The sequence below is a fragment of the Chiloscyllium punctatum genome, chromosome 3 (assembly GCF_047496795.1).
Source record: "Chiloscyllium punctatum isolate Juve2018m chromosome 3, sChiPun1.3, whole genome shotgun sequence".
Classification (NCBI taxonomy): Eukaryota; Metazoa; Chordata; class Chondrichthyes; order Orectolobiformes; family Hemiscylliidae; genus Chiloscyllium; species Chiloscyllium punctatum.
The window spans coordinates 106,824,195-106,849,030 of NC_092741.1; the positions used below are offsets into that span (position 1 = coordinate 106,824,195).

The 24,836-nt window shown below is 41.9% G+C and overlaps 1 protein-coding gene across 5 annotated transcripts in view; it reads right to left on the reverse strand.

Annotated features, from left to right (window-relative positions):
• LOC140463703 (uncharacterized) overlaps window positions 1-24,836 on the reverse strand; it is a 438,200-nt gene that overhangs the window by 9,694 nt on the left and 403,670 nt on the right. For 4 of the 5 annotated variants that reach the window (XM_072558071.1, XM_072558067.1, XM_072558062.1 and 1 more), the window contains 2 exons: window positions 24,344-24,410; window positions 9,453-9,596 (listed from right to left, as the gene is read on the reverse strand). In XM_072558071.1, the coding sequence (XP_072414172.1) occupies window positions 9,453-9,596; window positions 24,344-24,410 (211 nt within the window). Of the gene's footprint in view, window positions 1-5,432; window positions 5,908-9,452; window positions 9,597-24,343; window positions 24,411-24,836 lie in introns of those variants that run through there. The other variant, XM_072558075.1, reaches the window with a different exon arrangement.

A 24,836-nucleotide genomic window follows, 5' to 3' on the forward strand; every position in this document is an offset into this window, starting at 1 on the left:
CTTTATCTGAACTGACTCCAATGTATTAACATCCTTCCCTAAATAAGGTGAACCAATATTGCATTGCACTGACAATTTGCAATGTCATCACCTGTAATTTATATTTCTTTAAATACTTAATCTCCCCCTAACAGATTACTGCATTTAAAATCAAAGTCCCCCCATGGACTTGACAACTAGCCTTAATTTTTGATTTATCTTGCATTCATTTGTAATTTTTGAAATTGATGATTTTCTGCAAATTGGGAAATTTGTAAGTGATGAGGATAAGTTTGAACTAGAGATTTAAGTAGTGTGCCAGAGTTTTCACAGACAGCAGTACTGAGCTGTTTATAACGACTTGGTATTTGTTGTGCAATGGGCCACACCAGTGACTTCATCCACTGCCTAATTGGCATGTGATTCAATGGGCTTTGCTGGAAGAGGGAGCCTGGTTTTCTTGCGAGTTAGCCAGCTGACAGATGAGACTGTAACTTCTTAGCAAGATTCTATTGCAGGTGTTTCATCACCACAAAAAGAGATTAGTTGAGAAGGACTGAAGGCTTGATTTGCATTAAATTGGATGCTTCATCAGTATTTATTAAAAGATATTTGAGTAAAATATTAAAACAAACATTGCCTTCATTAAGAAGGTATTACACATGCAGAACACTTTTAGAATATTTAGAAGTGTGCCTCTCAAACTTCCTTCCATCTATGACCCCATTGTGAAGTTTGAAAATTGTCATGAGCTCTGACTGAGACTGGAGAGAGTGGGAACACAGCTGTTACAGCTGTTATGCCTTGGTCAGAGCACCATGGTGGAAATTGTGGCCTCAGGGCTCATAATCTCAAAGTTTCAGCTCTCAACCTGATGAAGAGAAGCTCTAATTTAGAACTAGACCAGTGAGCCTGATGTCGGTGGTGGGCAAGTTGTTGGAAGGAATCCTGAGGGACAGGATGTACATGTATTTGGAAAGGCAAGGACTGATTAGGAATAGTCAACATGGCTTTATGCATGGGAAGTCATGTCTCACAAACTTGATTGATATTTTTGAAGAAGTAACAAAGAGGATTGATGAAGGCAGAGCAGTAGATGTGATCTATATGGACTTTAGTAAGGCATTTGAATAGGTTCCCCATGGGAGACTAGTTAGCAAGGTTAGATCTCATGGAATACAGGGAGAATTAGCCATTGGATACGGAACTGACTCAAAGGTAGAAGACAGAGAGTGGTGGTGGAGAGTTGTTTTTCAGACTGGAGGGCCTGTGACCAGTGGAGTGCCACAAGGATTGGTGCTAGAACCACTACTTTTGTAATTTATATAAATGATTTGGAGGTATAATTGGTAAGTTTGCTGATGACACCAAACTTGGAGGTATAGTGGACAGCGAAGAAGGTTACCCCAAATTACAATGGGATGTTGATCAGATGGGCCAATGGGCTGAGAAGTGACAGATGGAGTTTAGATTTTAGATTGGATTACCTACAGTGTAGAAACAGGCTCTTCGGCCCAACTGTCTACACCTACCCACCAAAGAGTAACCCAGAGAGTGGTGGCTGTGTGGAATGCTCTTCCCCAGAGGGCAGTGGAGGCCCAGTCTCTAGATTCATTTAAGAAAGAGTTGGATAGAGGTCTCAAGGATAGTGGAATCAAGGGTTATGGAGATAAGGCAGGAACAGGATACTGATTAAGAATGATCAGCCATGATCATGTTGAATGGTGGTGCAGGCTCGAAGGGCAGAATGGCCTACTCCTGCACCTATTGTCTATTGTCTATATTGTCTAACCAACCCAGACTCATTCCTCCTAACTCTAAGGACAATTTAGCATGACCAATTCACCTAGCCTAACCTGCATATCTTTGGACTGTGGAAGGAAAACCACGCAGACATGGGGAGAATGTGAAAACTCCACACAGACAGTCACCCGAGGTGGAAGTGAACACGGGTCCTTGGCGCTGTGAGGCAGCAGTGCTAACCACTGAGTCACTGCGCCACCCCAAGTAATTAGTTTAATTTAGTTAAGTGCGAGGTGCTGCATTTTGGGAAAGCAAATCTTAGCAAGACTTATACACTTGCTAAGTGTATAAGTAAGGGCCTAGGGAGTGTTGCTGAACAAAAAGACCTTGGAGTGCAGGTTCATAGCTCCTTGAAAGTGGAGTCGCAGGTTGATAGGATAGTGAAGAAGGCATTTGGAATGCTTTCTTTTATTGGTCAGAGTATTGAGTACAGGAGTTGGGAGATCATGTTGCAGCTGTACAGGACATTGTTGGAATATTGCATGCAATTCTGGTCTTCTCCCTAACGGAAAGATGTTGTGAAACTTGAAAGGGTTCAGAAAAGATTTACAAGGATGTTGCCAGGGTTGGAGAGGGAGCTATAGGGAGAGGTTGAATAGGCTAGGGCTTTTTTCCCTGGAGCGTCAGAGGCTGGGGGTGATCTTATAGAGATTTATAAAATCATGAGGGGCATGGATAGGATAAATAGATAAAGACTTTTCCCTGGGGTGGGGGGAATCCAGAACTAGAGGGCATAGGTTTAGGGTGAGAGGGGAAAGATATAAAAGAGACTTAAGAGGCAACTTTCCACACAGATGGTGGTATGTGTATGGCATGAGCTGCCAGAGGAAGTGGTGGAAGTTAGTACAATTGCAACATTTAAAAGGCATCTGGATGGGCATATGAATAGTAAGGGTTTGGAGGGATATGGGTCAAGTGCTGGCAGGTGGATCTAGATTGGGTTGGGATATCTGGTTGGCATGGACAAGTTGGACCAAAGGGTCTGTGTCCATGCTGTACATCTCCATGACTCTACTGTTGTGGCAAGAAATAACATTCACTCCAAAACAAAACAGTCTGAAGGGATGAGATACTTTAACTCAAGAAATAAGACACTAAAATACTTGGAGAACCTTTAAAAAATAACCAAATAGAAACAAAAATAAACATGATTTTTGCTCAGTAGGTCAAAACTAAGCAACTTGCCAGACAAAAGTGAGTAGAACAAGTACAGTATTCATGAATTAGCACTAGTTACCAAAATCTGGCATTAATGGATTATGATCATTTGCATTGCATTCACACTAAAACAAACATTTTTTTGCAATTGGGTGAAATCCAGAACATATGCTAGAAGGCATTTTTGAAAAGGACTTTAATATCCTTCGTTAGAAAGGTTTTTTTGAGATTTATTTTAATTAACAATTTTGAAGATTCCAGTACATTTTAATCAGAAATAAATCTGAATGTAGGAAATATTGTGGCAACAACAAATGTAAAGGTCCCAGTGATTCCTTCTCTCAGCCACATAAGGATGATTCTTTCAGAGAGATTTAAAAAAAAAATTCCTGCTGGTTCATTCCTTTTGATTACAAGGCCAGCCTGCCATCAGCATCTGCTGGGCATCTATACAGAACGTCTGCTAAACCAGGAACAGTTTCCGCAATGGTTCTCAAGTGCTGGCATATACATTTCAATACCATTTAACCTCAACGCAACCATCTTCCTTCATTCCCAAGCAGTCCCCACCTTCCAGTTTCCATGATCACCAAGTCACAGCTGGTTATCAAGTCGATCCCATTGCAGATCACATGACTCTTTTCATTATTCAATTTTAGCTTAAATTAAAGAGATAGTCTAAAACATAACCATTTTGTAAAGCCTCATGAAATAATTGAAGAATGTCATAAGGCATTTGCAAAATGCAGTCAAGAAAATTTGAAATTGAGCAACAGAGATAAATAGGACAATTGATTAAAATTTACTCAATAAGTTAGGCTACACGCAGATCTTTAAAAAGGACAAGGAGGGAGGTACTTAGAGAAGAAAGTTCAAAGACTTTGGCTAAGGGTTGTGACAGCTGAAGGCCTGGTTGCTGATGAAGAAGCAAAGAAAACCATATAAATCAGTCAGTCATGATTCCTGCAGGCAAAGACATTTCTTAAAACAGCATTTCTTCTGCACAGTTACAGAAAGACCTATGTGCAAATAGTAATTTACACATGCCATCAGAATCTACCTAGAGACAGAAAATCAGAGAATTGTCACTTTTGGATAGTTGAGACTTTGATTGTCAAGACAGATCAGGGACCAATTTAACTGTGTGGAAGTATAAGCTTATAAAAACAAATTAAAAGAGATCACAGTTTAAAGCACTGTTGAAAAGTCTCTTTCCAGATAAGTGAGAATTGATATATCTACAAAATGTAACCAGGTGAAGCCCCCTGTGAGGAAAATACAGTGTGCAGAGAATCTGACATTTCAACAATGCAGGTAAAAAATAATTACCACTTTGGTATTTAAATTTAGATTGTAGAATCATAGAAATCAGAGGTTAGATATTTACTTTTATATGTTTGACATCACTGGCTAAGGCAGCATTTATTGCCCATCCTTTGTTTCCTGGAGGGTAGTTGAGAGTTAAACACATTGCTGTTGGGTCTGGATTCACATTGCCATACCAGGTAAGAATGCCAGATTTCCTTCTTTAAGTACTGAACCTGATGGATTTTCATAACAATTGACAGTGGTTGCATTGTCACCATTGGGCTAGCTTTGAATTTCATGTTTATTTCATTGCATTTCCCCAATACATCATACTGAGGTTTAGTGGAAACAGGTTCAGGGTGGTGAGGGGAGGGGAGGGGTAAGTTTAAAAGAGATGTGCAAGGCACGTTTTCCACACAAAAGGTAGTGAGTGCCTGGAAGTTGCTGCCAGAGGAGGCGGTGGAAGCAAACACAATAGCACCATTCAACAAGCACCTGGATGAGTACGTGATAAGGAGGGATCTTGTAGTTGAAGACAGTTTTAGTATGGAAGGGCAAAATGCTTTGGTGCAGGCTTGGAGGGTTGGATGCGCTGCTCGTTGGATGCTGCCTGAACTGCTGTGCTCTTCCAGCACCACTAATCCAGTATTTGGTTTTCAGCATCTGCAGTCATTGTTTTTACCTTGGCCTGTTCCTATGCTGTATTGTTCTTCGTTATCAGTTCTTAATAAAGAACAATGAGGTGCACGCATTCCAAAGTGACTGAATGGGTTTCCAGTGGGAATGCACAAGAAAAGTTAGCTATGTGAGTTTTCGAAAATAAATCCACAGCCATACGTCAACAGAACAAAGTTTAGCACAGGAATAAAGGTGTAAAGGCAGTCCCTGGCTTAGTAACAGGTTCTGTTCCTCAGTACGTTCATAAGTTGTTTTGTACGCAAGTTGGAACACAATACAGTACAATATAAAATAGCCATTTGTAAGTACAAGTGAATGTCCATATGCTGGATCTTTAAAAATAATAATATGGGATCTTGTTCATAAATATGAGCATTCATAAGTCAGATGTTCGTAAGTTGGGAATTTGTATCTTAATCATTCTGTAATATAGAAGCATCGGTATCTCCTGTAACAACCTTTGTTTAGCAGGAGTGACACAAAAAGAAACTGACAAAGAGGCAATGTTGAAAAGTTCAAAGAATTTACTAAAAAAAATCAAAAACTGTCGAGCAAAGTTTCCAAGAAGACAAAGAAACAGTCCAATAGTTATAATCCAAAGTAGTAATGCCAAGTCCTCTGAAGGTAAAGAAAATCTTATGGAATACCAATGTATAGTGAATGTGTCAGGGAGACCCTTCCACCATAGGGAAAGAATATTAACCCCTGTTAACGTGGAGCTCCCAAACCCAAGGAAGCAAAACTGCAACTGGAACATTGACAAGGTTTTGTTTTTCTGGCAAGCAGCCCAGCATTATCAGAAGTCTTGGATACTTCAACAATCCAAATTGCTCTTTTTCATTGAAGTGTCCATTTGGCCTGAGCACTAATGTATTTCAAACAGCATTGAATAGATCCTCTTTGTCCCACTGGAATCCACAGATAAAGCTTAAAAAATGATCAAGGTCATACTTCATCGCTTGTCCTTTTCATTTTGTATTCCTGAAAGGGAAATAAAATGGATATTTCACGCGCAGAGGTGAAGACAGAAAGTTATTATTAATGAACAATTTTGCATAAGTATGGCTTAATGAACTGGAGTAACATGTATAAATTACTTTATCTATAGCAGTAATAGCTGAAGAAATGGGGTCTGTTTTTGCACTATTACATTGATTACTGTTGAGTTTTAACTGAGACGTGCAAGTAAAGGGCTATGGCCCACCATGTAAATTAACACCCAGCACTGAATGCTTAATGTGGCAGGCAAGATGCAATTTTATCAAGAAGCTATGTTCCTGGTGATGCACACTTGCTTTAAGAGGAGTCAATCAGGGAGAGCAAGACTTCTATAATCTCAAGACTCTAGCAAAGAATGAATCAAAGTAGAAAATTGTCCATTAAATCTAGATTTTCGCACAATTCAGGTGTTAGGAATAATGTCAAGAGACATATTTGGAGCTTTGAAAAAAATGAACATTCCAAATGCAATGGCCAGATTATAATATATAATATCTCAATGGACGGATACTGGAAACTGGAGGAGAGGCAGATGTCTATTACAGACAGCCATATATCAAGTGGGTGAGGTTCAGTATGAGAATTTAGGTGGAAAGGCAGTTCCCAGGTTACAAATGGGTTTGGTTGCCGAGTACACTGGTAAGTCGCTTTTGTATGAATGAATGTTTGCATGCTGGATTCTTAAGATCAATAGCAATATGGGATCTCATTTGTAATTATGAGTGCTTGTAAAAGTCAGATGTTTGTAAATTGGGATCCAGGTATAACTTAATCATCCCATAATGTATAGTCCTCTGCACCACTGTCTACACATCAGATGAGCAGGAAATGATTTGCTTCAGACACTGTTGCTTGAAATAGTGAGATTTTGTAAATATCATGCTTTAAAGAGGGGAATGTTTCATAGTATCTAGGGTTGAACATGGCTAATGGACAGATTTGCTTTCTCCTGCTCGATCAGGTTTTTTGGGAACAAGCTTGTGAAGAAGGTCTGACCAACATTCATGCATTTTAATTTTTCTGTCCTTACAGAATCATAGAATTCCTACAGTATGGAAGTAGGCCATTCAGCCCATCAACTTGACACTGATCCTTTGGAGAGCATTCCACCCAGACCCACCCTATCCCTGTAACACTGGATTTCCCATGGCCAATCTACCTAGCCTGCACATCTTTGAACTCTGGGAGGAAACCCACGCAAACATGGGGATTATGTGCAAACTCCACATGGACAGTCACCTGAGTCTGGGATCGAACATGGGTCCCTAGCACTATGAAGGAGCAGTGATAACCAGTGAACTATGGTGCCAGCCCATAATGTGCCAGAATTGAACTGCGTATTTGAGGAAACAATTCCAGTAACACTCCCACCAGGATTTAAATCCAAGATTCTTCATGAATGTAAGGCAGCCTGTAAGGAGAGTCAAGTTGTATAAGGAATTTGTATGTAGGTTGTAATTCCAGAGGATGCAACATTCAATTAAACATCAGAACTTTCCTCTGGTCTTGGTACTTCAAGATCTTGGATAATGCTATAATCTCTGTGATGTATGTTTTAAGACCAGGTGGGCCTCTTAAATCAGCACCATTGGTCTGAAGACATAATGAGATCAGAAACTGCTGCCTGAAGGAATAGTTCAACATTTTTGATGACCTTGAAATATTGGGAAATCTGCATCTTAAAGCCAGACATTTTCCAGACATTTTCCATACTGTACAGATCTTTTTGTTCAATATCTTTGAAAGAGGAAAATGATTGGTTACTCTTTTCCAACAAGACTTGATGATTTGTATACTCAATGTCCATCACGTAACGTGTAAAATTGAAGCACAGTTCTATTTAAACTCTCATGACTTGGTTTGTTATGGTGGTGAAATGATTAGAACAAAGATTTGGGAGGTAATTTTATTCTATCCTGCCAAACAGGTGGGTGATTTGTTATGCCCAATCCAAGTTAAATACCCGAGGACTGAAATAGTAGAGGGCACAAAATGATACTCACCCACTTTTGTCTCAGCTGGTGCGTAGCCTGTGAACAACTCACAAATCATTATATTGCATTCACTTTGCTGTTTATAATGTATTGTCCTTATTTGAGCGTCAAGTAAGTCCATGAATGGGGCTTTCCCACTTTCATGTCACTCTGTGTTACACCTGCAGCTTGACAGGATGTTTTTCTCACTCCTACATTCTCAGTCTATTAACTCTCACCAATTAATGTGGAAGGCTATTCCAGCCATTTCCCGTTGCCTCACATTAATGGCTTTCCTCCCTCCCGATCTTCTTACTGCAATTCACTGCCTGCTTGCTCCACAAAAGTTTGCTAAATTACAGTCCCAACATTTCATTCCTTTTAAAGCAATGTTATTTCAGCTTAATGACCTCAATGGTTTCCTGCCACTCACATATGGCCATTTCCACCTCTTGCCTCTCTTTATCTGCTTATTTCCACTGAATTAGAATTAGTAACCCTATAAAGTAGGAACAGGCCCTTCAGCCCAACAAGTCCACAGTGACCATCTGAAGAATAACACATCCAAACCAATTTCCCTATCCTATATTTATCCCTTATTAATGCATCTAGCCTACACTATGGACAATTTAGCATGGCCAATTCATCCAACCTGCACATCTTTGTGACTCTGGAAGGAAACTCAAGCATCTGGGAGAATGTGCAAACTCCACACAGATGGTCTGCCCGAGGCTAGGATCGAACCAAGGTCCCTGGCGCTTTGAGGCAGCAGTGCTAACCACTGAGCCACTGTGCCACTCACTGAATATTTGTACTTTGAAAATGATGAATAGCACGAAACTCTACATCTCTAACCTACATGATCCTTTTTATTCCATGTACAACTGTTTTAGGGGACAGTTTCTTTTGTTTTAAGCCTATTGTTCTTCTGATTGGTTTGCTCAGAACAATCAGAAAGGTTATATACCATTGGAGAATAATCCCGCTGAGCAGTGAATTTGCTGTACGGGTATTGTACATTTTTCATGCAATTTCTGCAGTATCTTCTCTACTAGTCCCCATGCCTTCTGGTGAAGGACTCTGTGCTGTCTCAAATGTGCGAGTCATCACACATCTTCTACTACCTTCAGCGTTTAGTACCATGTAACCAGGTGAAGCATGTGCTTACGCCTATTTCTGTAGCTCCATATTACACTTGGCTGTCTAGGAAACTCACCTGCACTTTCTACCTTTAGTTGTTCTACAAGGATCTGTGGATTGGTAATCAACCTATTTGGCCATGCACCACTCTTGCCCATTAAGTACCGGAATTGGACTTGAACCTACATCTGAGTTTAAACCTAGTTCAGAGGCAGGGACAGTAGCCATTGAACCAGAGATCCTGCTGCACACATCTTTCCGTGAAACATGCCTGCAAATTGATGTAACTGTTTTACCTTGACAAAGATAATTTTGTTTCCTGAACCAGTACACCAATATCAATTCAAATCATGACGAGGCCCTCCATGCAATTGTAAAAATGCTACCATGATGATAATTTTGGATAAATCTTACCTCTGGCTCCTTGTGGCCCAGTCGCTCCTCGAGGCCCAGGCAGTCCTGGCAGGCCATCATTTCCAGGTGGCCCTGGTAGGCCTATTTTGGCCTGAGCAGCCAACATTGCTGCAGGAGATTTCAGTTTGTAGTGAGCAAGTCTCTCTGGAAAGGAAATCAAATTAAAAGAGGCAAAGTATATTATTCCATAGCAAGATGACAATACTCACTTACTCTGACAGCTGCAAGAGGCGGCATTCAGACCCTCTAGTCCATTCCACCATTGAGTTAGGCTAATCTGCATTGTCGCTCTAGCTACTCACATTGATTCCTTAACCCTTTACAGCCTTACATGACAAATCTATTAACTCACTTTTGAAATGTTTATTTGACCCCTTGAGCCTCAACAACTTTGTGGGGGATAGAGTTGCAAATTCTCACTCCCCTTTTATCTGAAGCATGCAGAAAATCCCAAAACACTTTGAGACAAGAAGATGAAAAATAAGTATTCAAATGAGCATCAAGCTGCAGTAGAAGATTTATTTTTCTTTATTTTCTCATCGCTGATAAAACTAATGTTTGTTGCCCATCCATAATTTTCCTTCAACTGAATGGCTTGCTCACCCATGACAGAGAGCACTTAAGAGTCAGCCACATTGCAGTGTGCTTGGAGTTACATGTTCACCACTCCAGGTAGGGACAGCAGATTTCCTTTCCTCAAGGACATTAGTGAACTGGATGAGTTTCCACAAATTTGATGATGGTTTCATGGTCACCGTTGCTGAAACTAGATTTCAATATCAGATTTATTCGTCTGGAGGGTGTGATGCAGCAGTAATGTAAGTCTCATAACCCAGAGCCCCAGGCTGATGTTCAGGGGAAATTCTACTATGACAAATGGTGAAATTTGAATTAAATTAAATTTGGAATTGAAAAGCTAGTCACATTGTTGATTGTCTTTGACAGAAAACATCAGATTTATTAATGTCTTTCATGGAATGAAATCTTTACCTGGTCTGGCCTACATGTGACTCCAGATCCACAGCAATGTAACTGACTCTGAAATGGCCTAATACGCCCCATTCATTTCAAATGTAATTAGAGGCTAGCAATAAATCTGGCCTCTGCAGTAACACCCATGCAAATGTGAAACAAAATCTAAAATTCTTGTTATAGTGTGATTTGAACACATTAGCTTGTGCCTCTCGATTACTGGTCAAGTGAAACTATGACTATGCCACTGTCTCCTTCAAGTGACAGGAATGTAATTGAAAACTAGCCCAAAAAACTAGGTAAAATGAATTTTATTGAAATAGTCATCAGAGAGTGTAGCAATCGCATATCTATTACTAATCTCTTATCACAAAGCAGTAATTAAACAATGTTTGCTTCATGAATTTACAAATCTACCTCTGAGTTGGACAAACATTGCTGAATCATTCTGGGAGCTCTGTTACAAGTTACTGAAATCCATTGATGAGGCGACTGACAGGTAAGCACAGTGTGGCAAACTATTCAATTAAATTTTCTGAAACTCTTTATTAGATTATTGCTTTGTAAGCACTGCTGGGTATACATTATACAACATTTGCAGTTATTGATTAGGTTAGTGTTCACACCCAAGAGTAATGAATAATTACTGACAGGAATTGAACTGCATTTAACTGGACACCAATCAGGTTAAACCTAAACATGATCAACAGATATGGTAAGAAATGGAAGAAATCTCAAATGAACTTTATTGCCTCATTACAGTTATGGTGCATTTTATACTCAACAGTTTCAATTTCCCCAACAGTATGTTTGAGCTAAATCATCACAGTGGGCTTTATTCCCACACCAAAAAAGAAAAAAAATATTAACATGTTATCTTTCTAAGAGTTTAACTTTCCTTGCAAGCTAAGGGAAATGCAGAGGGATCTGAGTGGATGTGTGCACGGATCTGAGTGGATGTGTGCACAGATCTTGAGTGGATGGGTGCACAGATCTGAGTGGATGTGTGCACAGATCTGAATTGATGTGTGCATGGATCTGAGTGGATGTGTGCACAGATCTGAATTGATGTGTGCATGGATCTGAGTGGATGTGTGCACAGATCTGAATTGATGTGTGCATGGATCTGAGTGGATGTGTGCACAGATCTGAGTGGATGGGAGCACAGATCTGAGTGGATGTGTGCACAGATCTGAATTGATGTGTGCATGGATCTGAGTGGATGTGTGCACAGATCTGAATTGATGTGTGCATGGATCTGAGTGGATGTGTGCACAGATCTGAATTGATGTGTGCATGGATCTGAGTGGATGTGTGCACAGATCTGAGTGGATGGGAGCACAGATCTGAGTGGATGTGTGCACAGATCTGAATTGATGTGTGCATGGATCTGAGTGGATGGGTGCACAGATCTGAATTGATGTGTGCACAGATCTGAGTGGATGTGTGCACAGATCTGAATTGATGTGTGCATGGATCTGAGTGGATGTGTGCACAGATCTGAATTGATGTGTGCATGGATCTGAGTGGATGTGTGCACAGATCTGAATTGATGTGTGCACAGATCTGAGTGGATGTGTGCACAGATCTGAATTGATGTGTGCATGGATCTGAGTGGATGTGTGCACAGATCTGAATTGATGTGTGCATGGATCTGAGTGGATGTGTGCACAGATCTGAATTGATGTGTGCACAGATCTGAGTGGATGTGTGCACAGATCTGAATTGATGTGTGCATGGATCTGAGTGGATGTGTGCACAGATCTGAATTGATGTGTGCATGGATCTGAGTGGATGTGTGCACAGATCTGAATTGATGTGTGCATGGATCTGAGTGGATGGGTGCACAGATCTGAGTGGATGTGTGCACAGATCTGAATTGATGTGTGCACAGATCTGAGTGGATGTGTGCACAGATCTGAATTGATGTGTGCATGGATCTGAGTGGATGTGTGCACAGATCTGAATTGATGTGTGCATGGATCTGAGTGGATGTGAGCACAGATCTGAGTGGATGGGAGCACAGATCTGAGTGGATATGTGCACAGATCTGAGTGGATGTGTGCACAGATCTGAGTGGATATGTGCACAGATCTGAGTGGATGTGTGCACAGATCTGAGTGGATATGTGCACAGATCTGAGTGAATACGTGCACGGATCTGAGTGGATATGTGCATGGATCAGAGTGGATGTGTGCATAGAACATAGAACATAGAACAATACAGCACAGAACAGGCCCTTCGGCCCACGATGTTGTGCCGAACTTCTAACCTAGATTAAGCACCCATCCATGTACCTATCCAAATGCCGCTTAAAGGTCGCCAATGATTCTGACTCTACCACTCCCACGGGCAGCGCATTCCATGCCCCCACCACTCTCTGGGTAAAGAACCCACCCCTGACATCTCCCCTGTACCTTCCACCCTTCACCTTAAATTTATGTCCCCTTGTAACACTCTGTTGTACCCGGGGAAAAAGTTTCTGACTGTCTACTCTATCTATTCCTCTGATCATCTTATAAACCTCTATCAAGTCACCCCTCATCCTTCGCCGTTCCAACGAGAAAAGGCCGAGAACTCTCAACCTATCCTCGTACGACCTACTCTCCATTCCAGGCAACATCCTGGTAAATCTTCTCTGCACCCTCTCCAAAGCTTCCACATCTTTCCTAAAGTGAGGCAACCAGAACTGCACACAGTACTCCAACTGTGGCCTAACCAAAGTCCTGTACAGCTGCAACATCACTTCACGACTCTTGAATTCAATCCCTCTGCTAATGAACGATAATACTCCATAGGCCTTCTTACAAACTCTATCCACCTGAGTGGCAACCTTCAAAGATCTATGTACATAGACCCCAAGATACCTCTGTTCCTCCACCTGACTAAGAACCCTACCATTGACCCTGTATTCCGCGTTCTTATTTGTTCTTCCAAAATGGACAACCTCACACTTGGCAGGGTTGAACTCCATCTGCCACTCCTCAGCCCAGCTCTGCATCATATCTAAGTCCCTCTGCAGCCGACAACAGCCCTCCTCACTGTCCACAACTCCATCTATCTTCGTATCATCTGCAAATTTACTGACCCACCCTTCGACTCCCTCATCTAAGTCATTAATAAAAATTACAAACAGCAGAGGACCCAGAACTGATCCCTGCGGAACTCCACTTGTAACTGGGCTCCAGGCTGAATATTTACCATCTACCACCACTCTCTGCCTTCGACCGGTTAGCCAGTTTTCTATCCAATTGGCCAAATTTCCCTCTATCCCATGCCTCCTGACTTTCCGCATAAGCCTACCATGGGGAACATTATCAAATGCCTTACTAAAATCCATGTACACTACATCCACTGCTCTACCCTCATCCACATGCTTGGTCACCTCCTCGAAGAATTCAAGAAGACTTGTAAGGCAAGACCTACCCTTCACAAATCCGTGCTGGCTGTCCCTAATCAAGCAGTGTCTTTCCAGATACTCGTAAATCCGATCCCTCAGTACCCTTTCCATTACTTTGCCTACCACAGAAGTAAGACTAACTGGCCTGTAATTCCAGGGGTTATCCCTATTCCCTTTTTTGAACAGGGGCACAACATTCGCTACTCTCCAGTCCTCTGGTACCACCCCCGTTGCCAGTGAAGACGAGAAGATCATTGCCAACGGTACTGCAATTTCCTCTCTTGCTTCCCACATATTCCTAGGATATATCCCGTCAGGCCCGGGGGACTTGTCTATCCTCAAGTTGTTCAAAATGTCCAACACATCTTCCTTCCTAACAGGTATCTCTTCTAGCTTAACAGTCCGTTTCACACTCTCCTCTTCAACAATACGGTCCCTCTCGTTCGTAAATACTGAAGAGAAGTACTTGTTCAAGACCTCTCCTATCTCTTCCGACTCAATACACAGTCTCCCACTACTGTCCTTGATCGGACCTACCCTCGTTCTCGTCATTCTCAGGTTTCTCACATACGCATAGGATGCCTTGGGGTTATCCTTGATCCTATCCGTCAAGGATTTTTCATGCCCTCTCTTAGCTCTTCTAATCCCTTTCTTCAGGTCCCTTCTAGCTATCCTGTATCCCTCCACTGCTCTGTCTGAACCCTGTTTCCTCAACCTTATGTAAGCCTCCTTCTTCCTCTTTACTAGACATTCAACCTCCCTCGTCAACCAAGGCTCCCTCACACGACCATTTCTTTCCTGCCTGATAGGTACATACATATCAAGGACACGTCGTATCTGCTCCTTGAAAAAGTTCCACATATCCACCACATCCTTCCCTGACAGCCTATGCTCCCAACGTATGCTCCTCAAATCCTGTCTTACAGCATCGTAATTTCCCTTCCCCCAATTGTAAAATCTTCCTTGTTGTGCGCACCTATCTCTCTCCATAACCAAGGTGAAAGTCACAGAATTGTGGTCACCATCACCAAAATGTTCACCCACTAACAAGCCCACCACTTGTCCCGGTTCATTACCGAGTACCAAATCCAGTATGGCCTCCCCTCTGGTTGGACACTCTACATACTGCGTTAGAAAAGCTTCCTGGACACACTGCACAAACACCGCCCCATCCAATCTACTTGATCTAAAGAGCTTCCAATCAATATTTGGGAAGTTGAAGTTGCCCATGACTACGACCCTGTGGCTTCTGCACCTTTCCAAAATCTGTTTCCCAATCTGTTTCTCCACATCTCTGCTGCTATTGGGGGGCCTATAATAAACACCCAACAAGGTGACTGCACCTTTCCTATTTCTGACTTCAGCCCATACTACCTCCAGAGGCAGATCCCCCTCAAACTTCCTTTCTGCAGCCGTTATACCATTTCTAATTAGCAATGCCACCCCCCCTCCTTTTTTACCACCCTCCCTAATCTTACTGAAACATCTGTAACCAGGAACCTCCAACAGCCATTCCTGTCCCTCAGCTATCCACGTTTCCGTGATGGCCACAACATCGTAGTCCCAGGTACCGATCCACGCCTTAGGTTCACCCACCTTATTTCTGATACTCCTTGCGTTGAAGTATACGCACTTGAGCCCATCTCTGTGTCCGCAAGTAGTCCCTGTCAGTGCTACCTTCTCCACAGCCTCCCTACAGTCTTGGGCATCCTGACACACAGCTAGCTTACTTGCTGGACTACAAGACCGGATCCCATCCCCCTGCCTAATTAGTTTAAACCCCCCCGAATGGGTCTGAGTGGATGTGTGCACAGAACTGAAGGGATGTGTGCACAGATCTGAGTGAACGGGTGCATGGATCTGAGTGGATATGTGCATGGTTCTGAATGGATCTGTGCACAGATCTCAGTGAATGTATGAACGGATCTGAGTTGATGTGTGCATGGATCTGAGTGGATGTGGGCACAGATATGAGTGAATACGTGCACGGATCTGAGTGGATGTGTGCTCATATCTGAAGGGATGTGTGCACAGATCTGAGTCGATGTGTGCACAGATCTGAGTCGATGTGTGCACAGATGTGAGTGAATGCGTGCACGGATCTGAGTGGATGTGTGCATGGATCTGAGTGGATGTGTGCACAGATCTGAGTCGATGTGTGCACAGATCTGAGTCGATGTGTGCACAGATCTGAGTCGATGTGTGTATGGATCTGAGTGGATGTGTGCACAGATCTGAGTGGATGTGTGCACAGATCTGAGTGGATGTGTGCACAGATCTGAGTCGATGTGTGCACAGATCTGAGTCGATGTGTGCACAGATGTGAGTGAATGCGTGCACGGATCTGAGTGGATATGTGCATGGATCTGAGTGGATGTGTGCACAGATCTGAGTCGATGTGTGCACAGATCTGAGTGGATGTGTGCACAGATGTGAGTGAATGCGTGCACGGATCTGAGTGGATATGTGCATGGATCTGAGTGGATGTGTGCACAGAACTGAGTGAATGTCTGCATGGATCTGAATGGATATGTGCATGGATCTGAGTGGATATGTGCATGGATCTGAGTGGATGTGTGCACAGATCTGAGTGGATATGTGCATGGATCTGAGTGGATATGTGCATGGATCTGAGTGGATCTGTGAACGGATCTGAGTGGATGTGTGCATGGATCTGAGTGGATGTGTGCATGGATCTGAGTGGATGTGTGCACAGATCTGAATGGATATGTGCATGGATCTGAGTGGATATGTGCATGGATCTGAGTGGATCTGTGAACGGATCTGAGTTGCTGTGTGCACAGATCTGAGTGGATATGTGCATGGATCTCAGTGGATGTGTGCACAGATCTGCGTGAATGTGTGCATGGATCTGAGTGGATGTGTGCATGGATCTGAGTGGATATGTGCTCAGATCTGAGTGGATGTGTGCACAGATCTGAGTGGATGTGTGCATGGATCTGAGGTGGATGTGAGCACAGATCTGAGTGGATGTGTGCACAGATCTGAGTGGATGTGTGCATGGATCTGAGGTGGATGTGAGCACAGATCTGAGTGGATGTGTGCACAGATCTGAGTGGATGTGTGCATGGATCTGAGGTGGATGTGAGCACAGATCTGAGTGGATGTGTGCACAGATCTTAGTGGATGCGTGCACAGATCTGAGTGGATGTGTGCAAAAATCTGAGTGGATGTGTGCATGGATCTGAGTGGATGTGTGCACGGATCTGAGTCGATGTGTGCATGGATCTGAAGGGAGGTGTGCAAAAATCTGAGTGGATGTGTGCAAAAATCTGAGTGGATGTGTGCATGGATCTGAAGGGATGTGTGCACAGATGTGAGTGGATGTGTGCACAGATCTGAGTCGATGTGTGCATGGATCTGAAGGGATGTGTGCATGGATCTGAGTGGATGTGTGCAAAAATCTGAGTGGATGTGTGCAAAAATCTGAGTGGATGTGTGCATGGATCTGAAGGGATGTGTGCACAGATGTGAGTGGATGTGTGCATGGATCTGAGTGGATGTGTGCATGGATCTGAATGGATGTGTGCACAGATGTGAGTGGATGTGTGCATGGATCTGAGTGGATGTGCGCATGGATCTGAGTGGATGTGTGCATGGATCTGAGTGGATGTGTGCACAGATCTGAGTGGATGTGTGCATGGATCTGAAGGGATGTGTGCACAGATCTGAGTGGATGTGTGCACAGATCTGAGTGGATGTGTGCATGGAGCTGAGTGGATATGTGCACAGATCTGGGTGGATGTGTGCACAGATCTGAGTGGATGTGTGCATGGATCTGAGTGGATGTGTCCATGGATCTGAGTGGATGTGTGCACAGATCTGGGTGGATGTGTGCACAGATCTGGGTGGATGTGTGCACAGATCTGAGTGGATGGGTGCACAGATCTGAGTGGATGTGTGCATGGATCTGAGTGGATGTGTCCATGGATCTGAGTGGATGTGTGCACAGATCTGGGTGGATGTGTGCAAAAATCTGAGTGGATGTGTGCATGGATCTGAGTGGATGTGTGCACAGATCTGGGTGGATGTGTGCACAGATCTGAGTGGATGTGTGCACGGATCTGAGTGGATGTGTGCACAGATCTGAATGGATGTGTGCACAGATAATTGAAGATGGCTGGACAGGTAGGGAGAGCAGTTGGTAAAAGCATACTGTGTTCTTAACTCTATCAATAAGGGCATAGAGTACAAGAACAAGGTGTTGATGTTAAACTTGTACAAGACTGATGTTAGACGTCAGCTGGAGAACTGTGTACCGTTTTGGATCCCACATTATAGGAAAGATGTAAATGCATTGGACAGATTGCAGGATTGATTTACAAGAATAGTCCCAGGAATGAGAAATTTCAGTCATGAGGATAGATTGAAGATGTTGAGTCTGTTTTCCTTCAAAAGAAGAAAGATGAAAGGAAATCTGTGAGATGTTTCCAAAATCATGAGTGGTCTGGTTAGAGTACTGAAATTCCAGCTCTCAAATCAATTCTTAACAAGAGCTCAGCAGCATTGAAGGGGTTAAATCTGGTGTTAATTCTGCATTCTGAAGCCATGCATTGACGTTTGTTGACTTTCTATGCCAGAACATTGTTGATCTGTCAGTTGATGTGTGGTTAAGGAGATCTTAATGACCTTACAGGAGACAGGGAGCAGTGGTGTCATCGACTATGGCTGTTTTGGGGGTGGGAGGGGAGGAGGGGGTGTGCATGGATCCTGATTGTTGGCAGGTGAAGGATTGACAGATTCCTGCAGGTTTCCACTTGGATTGAGGCTCAGGCATTGGACCCAGCACTTCCTGCCCTGACAGGGGACAACATAACTGCCTCCTCGTGACCTGCTGTGGTGGGATTTGATTCCTGTTCCCAACGTATTAGTCCATGACTCTGGATTATTGTAAGGCAAGCAAAATATTGTGGATGCTGGAGATCCGAAATAAAAATGGAAGTGCTAGAGAAACTCACAAGTCTGGCATTGTCCAAAGAGAGAGAAAAACAGAGTTAATGAATTTTGAGAAGAATCATACCAGACTCGAAACCTCTGTTACCTCTGCTTCTTAGCTCTCCACTTACGTCAATTCTCTGCTTCTTCTTGGAGAAGTGGCCTAAACTGATTCCAACTACCATCACCTTCCACCATCTAATCAATCTTATACTCACTTTCAACAACTACTTTAACTCCTCTCACTTCCTTCAGGTCAAAGGTGTGACCATGGGTACCTGCATGGACCTCAGTTACACCTCTCTTTTTTGGGGGGATGTGAGACCCTCCTTGTTTCAATCTAATTCAGGGCCCTCTCCACCCAGCTCTTTCTCTGGTCCATCAATGAAGCTGCCACACTTTCTTGCTCTGAACTGTGAAAAGTTATCAAGTCCATTTTGCCCTCACCGTCACCGAGTCCATCTTCAACTCCTCCCTTGCCTTCTTTGACATCTCTGTTTCTATTTCTGGGGATTGGCTGGCCACAAATATCCACTACAAACCCAGTGATTCCCACCGCTACCTTGACGATGCATCCTTATGCCCTGCTTCCTATATGGACTCCATCTGATTCTCCCCCATTTCTCCATCTCTGTTGCATCTGGTCTGATGATGCCACCTTCCACAGGGGGGACCTCAGAAATATCCACATTTTTCTTCAACTAAGGATTGCACACTACCATGGTCAACAGGGCCCTTAGTTGTGACTGACTCTCAGGATTAAACAATCCTTAGATAAGTACATGGATGATTTTGGGATAGTGTAGGGGGACAAGCTGAGAATAGTTCACAGGTCAGCACAACATTGAGGGCTGAAGGGCCTGTTCTGCACTGTACTGTTCTATGTTTTATGTTCTATGACACATTTCCTGTGCTTCTGCCCTCACCACTTGTTTTCCCTCCCACAACAATGATAGGGTGCTCCTTGTCCTCACTTACCACTCCACCAGTCTCTATATCCAAAGGTATGTAAGCTGTCATTTCCATCACTTTAAACGGGATGCCACCACCAGACAAATAATCCCCTCTCCTGCTTTGTCAGCATTCCACAGGGACCATTCTCTTTGCAATACTCTGGTACACTTTTCCTCCATTCCTAACATCTCCTCACACACCTGTGATGCTTTCCCATGCAATTGCTGAATGTGTCATGCCTCTACATTTATCTCTTCCTTCCTTACTATCCAAGGCCACCCAAACATACCTTCCAGGTGAAGCAGTGATTCATTCAATCTAGTCTACTGTACTTCATTCAATGTAGTTGACTGTATTTGCTGTTCAAAATACTTGAGATGAAACACAGACTGTGTGACTGCTTTACAGAACACCTATGCTATGTCTGCAAAAATGGAGCTTCCAGATGACTGCCAAATCAACACACCGCCATGTTCCCTGGCCAACATTTCTCTCACAGGCCTGCAGCAGTGTTCCAACAAGTCTCTGCGCAATCTCAAAGAATAGCATCTCATTTTCTATCTGGGGAACTCTAAGACTCTTGGATTCAACAATAAGTTTAATAATTTTAGATCTGGATTCCATCCGTTTTTTTGTCAGTCCCATATGTGGTCCTGTTATGACATGAGACAAAAATAAAAATTACTGGAAAAACTCAACAGGTCTGGCAGCATCTGTGGAGAGAAATCAAAATTAATGTTTCGGGTCGAGTGACCCTTCCTTGGAATTTTTATGACATGTGTGGCTTTGAGCACAGTCACCTATTCTCACATAGTCTTAGGCATTTTAGCAGATTACATGGGTTGCGTTCAGTACAGCTCATCCAGTTTCTCTTACTCTTTGCTCTTATTGTCATTTATTTAGCTTTTCTTCAGTCCAAGCTTGCTACCTATTAGCTTCTCATTTACCTACCCTGTTCATATATTTCTCGCTGGGCTTTATCTCCACTTATTCACTCACTTCTGCACTTGCACTGCTTACCACCCCACCTTTGGTTTCATCACAAATCCGACTTTTTCCTAGCTGCTGACAGTTTTGATAAAGAGTCACTTAACTCAAAATACTAACTCTGCTTTCTACCTCCAGATGCTGCCAGACCTACTGAGTTTCTTCAGAAATTTCTGTCTTTTTTTGTCTTAGATCTCCAGTATCTGCAGTTCTTTGTTTTATTTTTGTGAAGCATGAATTTTCTTTCATAAATCCATGTTGACATTGCCCAACCTTATCATTATTTTCTAAGTGCATAGTTATCACATTCTTCATAACAGATTCTAACAATTCTCCTTTTACTGACATAAACTTAACAGGCCTGTAGTTCTCTCTTCTCCCTCGCAGTTCTTTCTTAACTAGTGGGGATTATCTCTGTTACTTAACAATTTGCCAAAAACATTCTGGAATCTTCAGAACTTTGAAAGCTATCTATCATCTCTACAGCTATATCCTTTAGCAAACTGGGACATAACACATCTATACAGGGATTTATCAACTTGTAATTCAATTAATATTTTGAGCTCAACTTTATTAACACTAATTTATTTTTAGTTCCTCATTGTCACAAGTCCTTTGGTTGCCTAGCATTCCTTGAAGATTTTCTGAATTTTCCTCTGTGAATTTAGATACAAAGTAGTTGATTAGTTCCTTTGCCCATTCCCTGTTCTCATTTATAAAATTTATCGGAGTGGGACCATTGGGCGCAGCCATTTTGGCGCGAGTGATTTGGCACGGCCTGTTTGGCACAGCCTATTTTACCGCAGATCCATTTAGGCGCAGGACTATTTTGGCGCAGATATATGGTAGTCATCAACAAAAATCAACATTATAGTAGAATTATTAAATAGGTAGTTTCCAGTGGTTTGTAGTTATTTGTGTATCAACTGCATTAAGTCTGTTATTAGTCCACTCCTAACCGTGGTTCCTCAAAATTTCTAAAACAAAATATAACCCATTACATTCTCTGAATTTCTTTAATTTCAACGGAATATTGTGCCCTGCTACGAGACGTACAAGTTCGAAGTCACAGTTGATACTGTCAGGGCAGCATTCAGGCTATATTTCCAGAACCATTTCAAATAATTTATCATATGTTGTTCGTAACTTATTTGGGAGTAAAGCATACAACAGTGAGAACACGCCTTTATGTATTTCTCCTAAAATAGCATAAACTTGTGAAAATAGAGATGGGGAAATTTTGAATGTTCCATCAACGTGTAACTTTTTTGATTGTTTCAGAAACTCGGCATTCCTTTTTCTCCCAAATATAAGAATTCTGCAGGTGGTGCTACCACTGTCGGCGAGTAAAAATTGTTCTTCATTATATTCATTAACAGAATGTGTTTTAAAGCTATCTGGAATTACAAGTGCGTCTAAATTTCTTGGATTTACTGGGTAAGCAGCAATTTCTTTCCTTGTCCTACGAACCATTTTCTTCAGCGCTCTGTTATTAGGCATCATTCCTTGGCAAGTTTCCGACAAATTTTCTAGGCACTTGTTAATCACTTGTAAAGTTCCCTCTACAGTTGTTCTTCTTTGATGACTAGTTATTTGAATAATAACTACTAACTATTGGAAACTACCCATTTAATAATTCTACTATTATGTTGATTTTCGTTGATGACTACTGTATATCTGCGGCAAAATAGTTCTGCACCTAAATGGGTCTGTGGCAAAATAGGCTGCGCCAAACAGGCCGCGCCAAATCGCTCGCGCCAAAATGGCTGAGTCGAATGGTCCTAAATCCAAAATTTATTGCCTCCAGCTGTAATGCCACCACAGTTGCCTTTACTAACCTTTCCCTTTTCACATATTGAAAGAAGCTTTTGTAGATCACCTTCAAGTTTCTCATTAATTTGCATTTATGTCTTCTTTTCTCTTTATTAGTTTCTTGGTTGCCCTTTGCTAGATTCTAACTTGCTCCAAATTCTTAGACAACCTTAAGTCACTATCTTTGATCCAATGCTATATTTAATTTATTTTGTTAGTTCATGTTGACTTTCTTTTCCTGCTGCATTTTTTGTGTCTAGGGTTAATGTATATTTGTGGGACAGAATGTAATACTTCCTTAAATGCCAGCTGTTTACCGTCAAATCTTCTAGAGTACCTTCCCAATTCATAATTGCCAATCCTCATACCTTTAGAACTTTCTTCGATCAAATTTAACAGCCTAATTGCAAAATCAAACAATATCACCTTCAAATGTAATGGAAAAGATCTGTCATATTATGGTCACTATTTCCTAAATGCTCCTTCACAGCATGATTGTTGAAAGGTATGATGGACAAACTGACTGGTGAATTGAGAAAACACATAAGAAAGATATGATGGTGCATAGTCTTTTAGAAGTATTACATAGTTTTCATAAACAATACATTCCTGCAAGGCACAAAACTCTCAACTGTGGCTAACAAAGGAGTTTCAGGATTGTATAAGATTAAAATAAATAGCCTGCAAAATTGCCAGAGAAAGTAATAAACCCAAGGACTGGGAGGATTTAGGATATATCAAAGGAGGATCAAGACAGTATTAAAGTGGGAATAGAATATGAATGCAAAATGGCAAAAAACATAAAACTGGGTTGTAAAAGTTTCTTACAGGCATGTAAAAGGAAACATTTGGTTATGAGAAATGTGGATCCATTTCCAGGAGAATTTTTAATGGGAAAATAGAAAAATGGTAGCAAAGTGAAATAAATAGTTTTTTGTCTGTTTTTAATGAAAGAAGACATAATAAAACTCCCAGAATAAAATATCTAAGGGACTATGGAGCATAAAAAAATTGAAGGAAATTAGTATTAATAAGTATTATTAGTAATAAGAAATTAATAATTATTATTATTAATAAGAAATTAGTATTATTGGAGAAATTAGCAAGACTGAAGATTGATAAGTCTCTGGTTCCTGACATTCCACATCCAAATGATGAAAGAGGTAGCTATAGAAATAGTGGATGTTTTGGTGAATATTTAACAAATTCTGGAATAGTTTCTGCACACTGGAAGGTACCAAATGTTACTTCACCATTTAAGGACAGAGTATGAGAGAAAACAGGGTTTTATAGACCTGTTGGACAGGTATTGCACATTGGTTTGGATGCCTTTAATGTTGGAAGATTTATGAGATGCTTTTTAAAATGTTAAGTGGATTCAACAGAGCAACTGTTTTCCTCTGTGTCAAGGGAACAAAGGAGCATGACCTGAAATTTAGAACCAGGGACTGAAGAATGAAATTAGAAAGCATTCTTTTACACGATCATTGGTAGTGAAAATTGGTAGTGGCAATGAAATGAATGACAGAATAAACTGGAGAGACTGAATGGCATAATTCTGTTCCTGTGCATTGGACCAAAGATTAAAATTTATCAGGCTGTTTGTTATGGGTGGTGTCACTGTTGAACCTGTCCTTGCCTAGCCTCATGTTTGTACTCACACACAAACCAAAAGCCTATACCATTGCCTTGACCCATCAATGATGCGGAGGCCAATATTTGTGTACTGTCTGCTGAAATCAGATCCTAACAATATAAAAATATCTCTTTACAGTTGGTAAATTGCCACATAGATATTCCAGCTTCTTACCTTCAAAAACCCTGTGGACCTCCTGTCTTATGAATCTTGCTATTTCTTCAAATGAAATGTTTCCACCCTTGTGAATCAAACAGAAATTTAGATTAGATTACTTACAGTGTGGAAAAAGGCCCTTCGGCCCAACAAGTCCAGACCGACCCCCCCGAAGAGCAATCCACCCAGACCCATTCCCCTTCACCTAACACTACGGGCAGGCAATTTAGCATGGCCAATTCACTTAACCTGCACATTTTTGGACTGTGGGAGGAAACCAGAGCAACCGGAGGAAACCCACACTGACACAAGGAGAATGTGCAAACTCCACACAGATAGTTGCCTGAAGTGGGAATTGAACCCGGATCTCCGGCTGTGAGGCAGCAGTGCTAACCACTGATTCGGCCCAAATTTCTGACTAATAATTGCTTGTGACATTAGGACATCCACTATTAAGTGGAAACAAATGTTTCAAAATATATCAAGGTGGAGGATATCTGGGATGAAAATG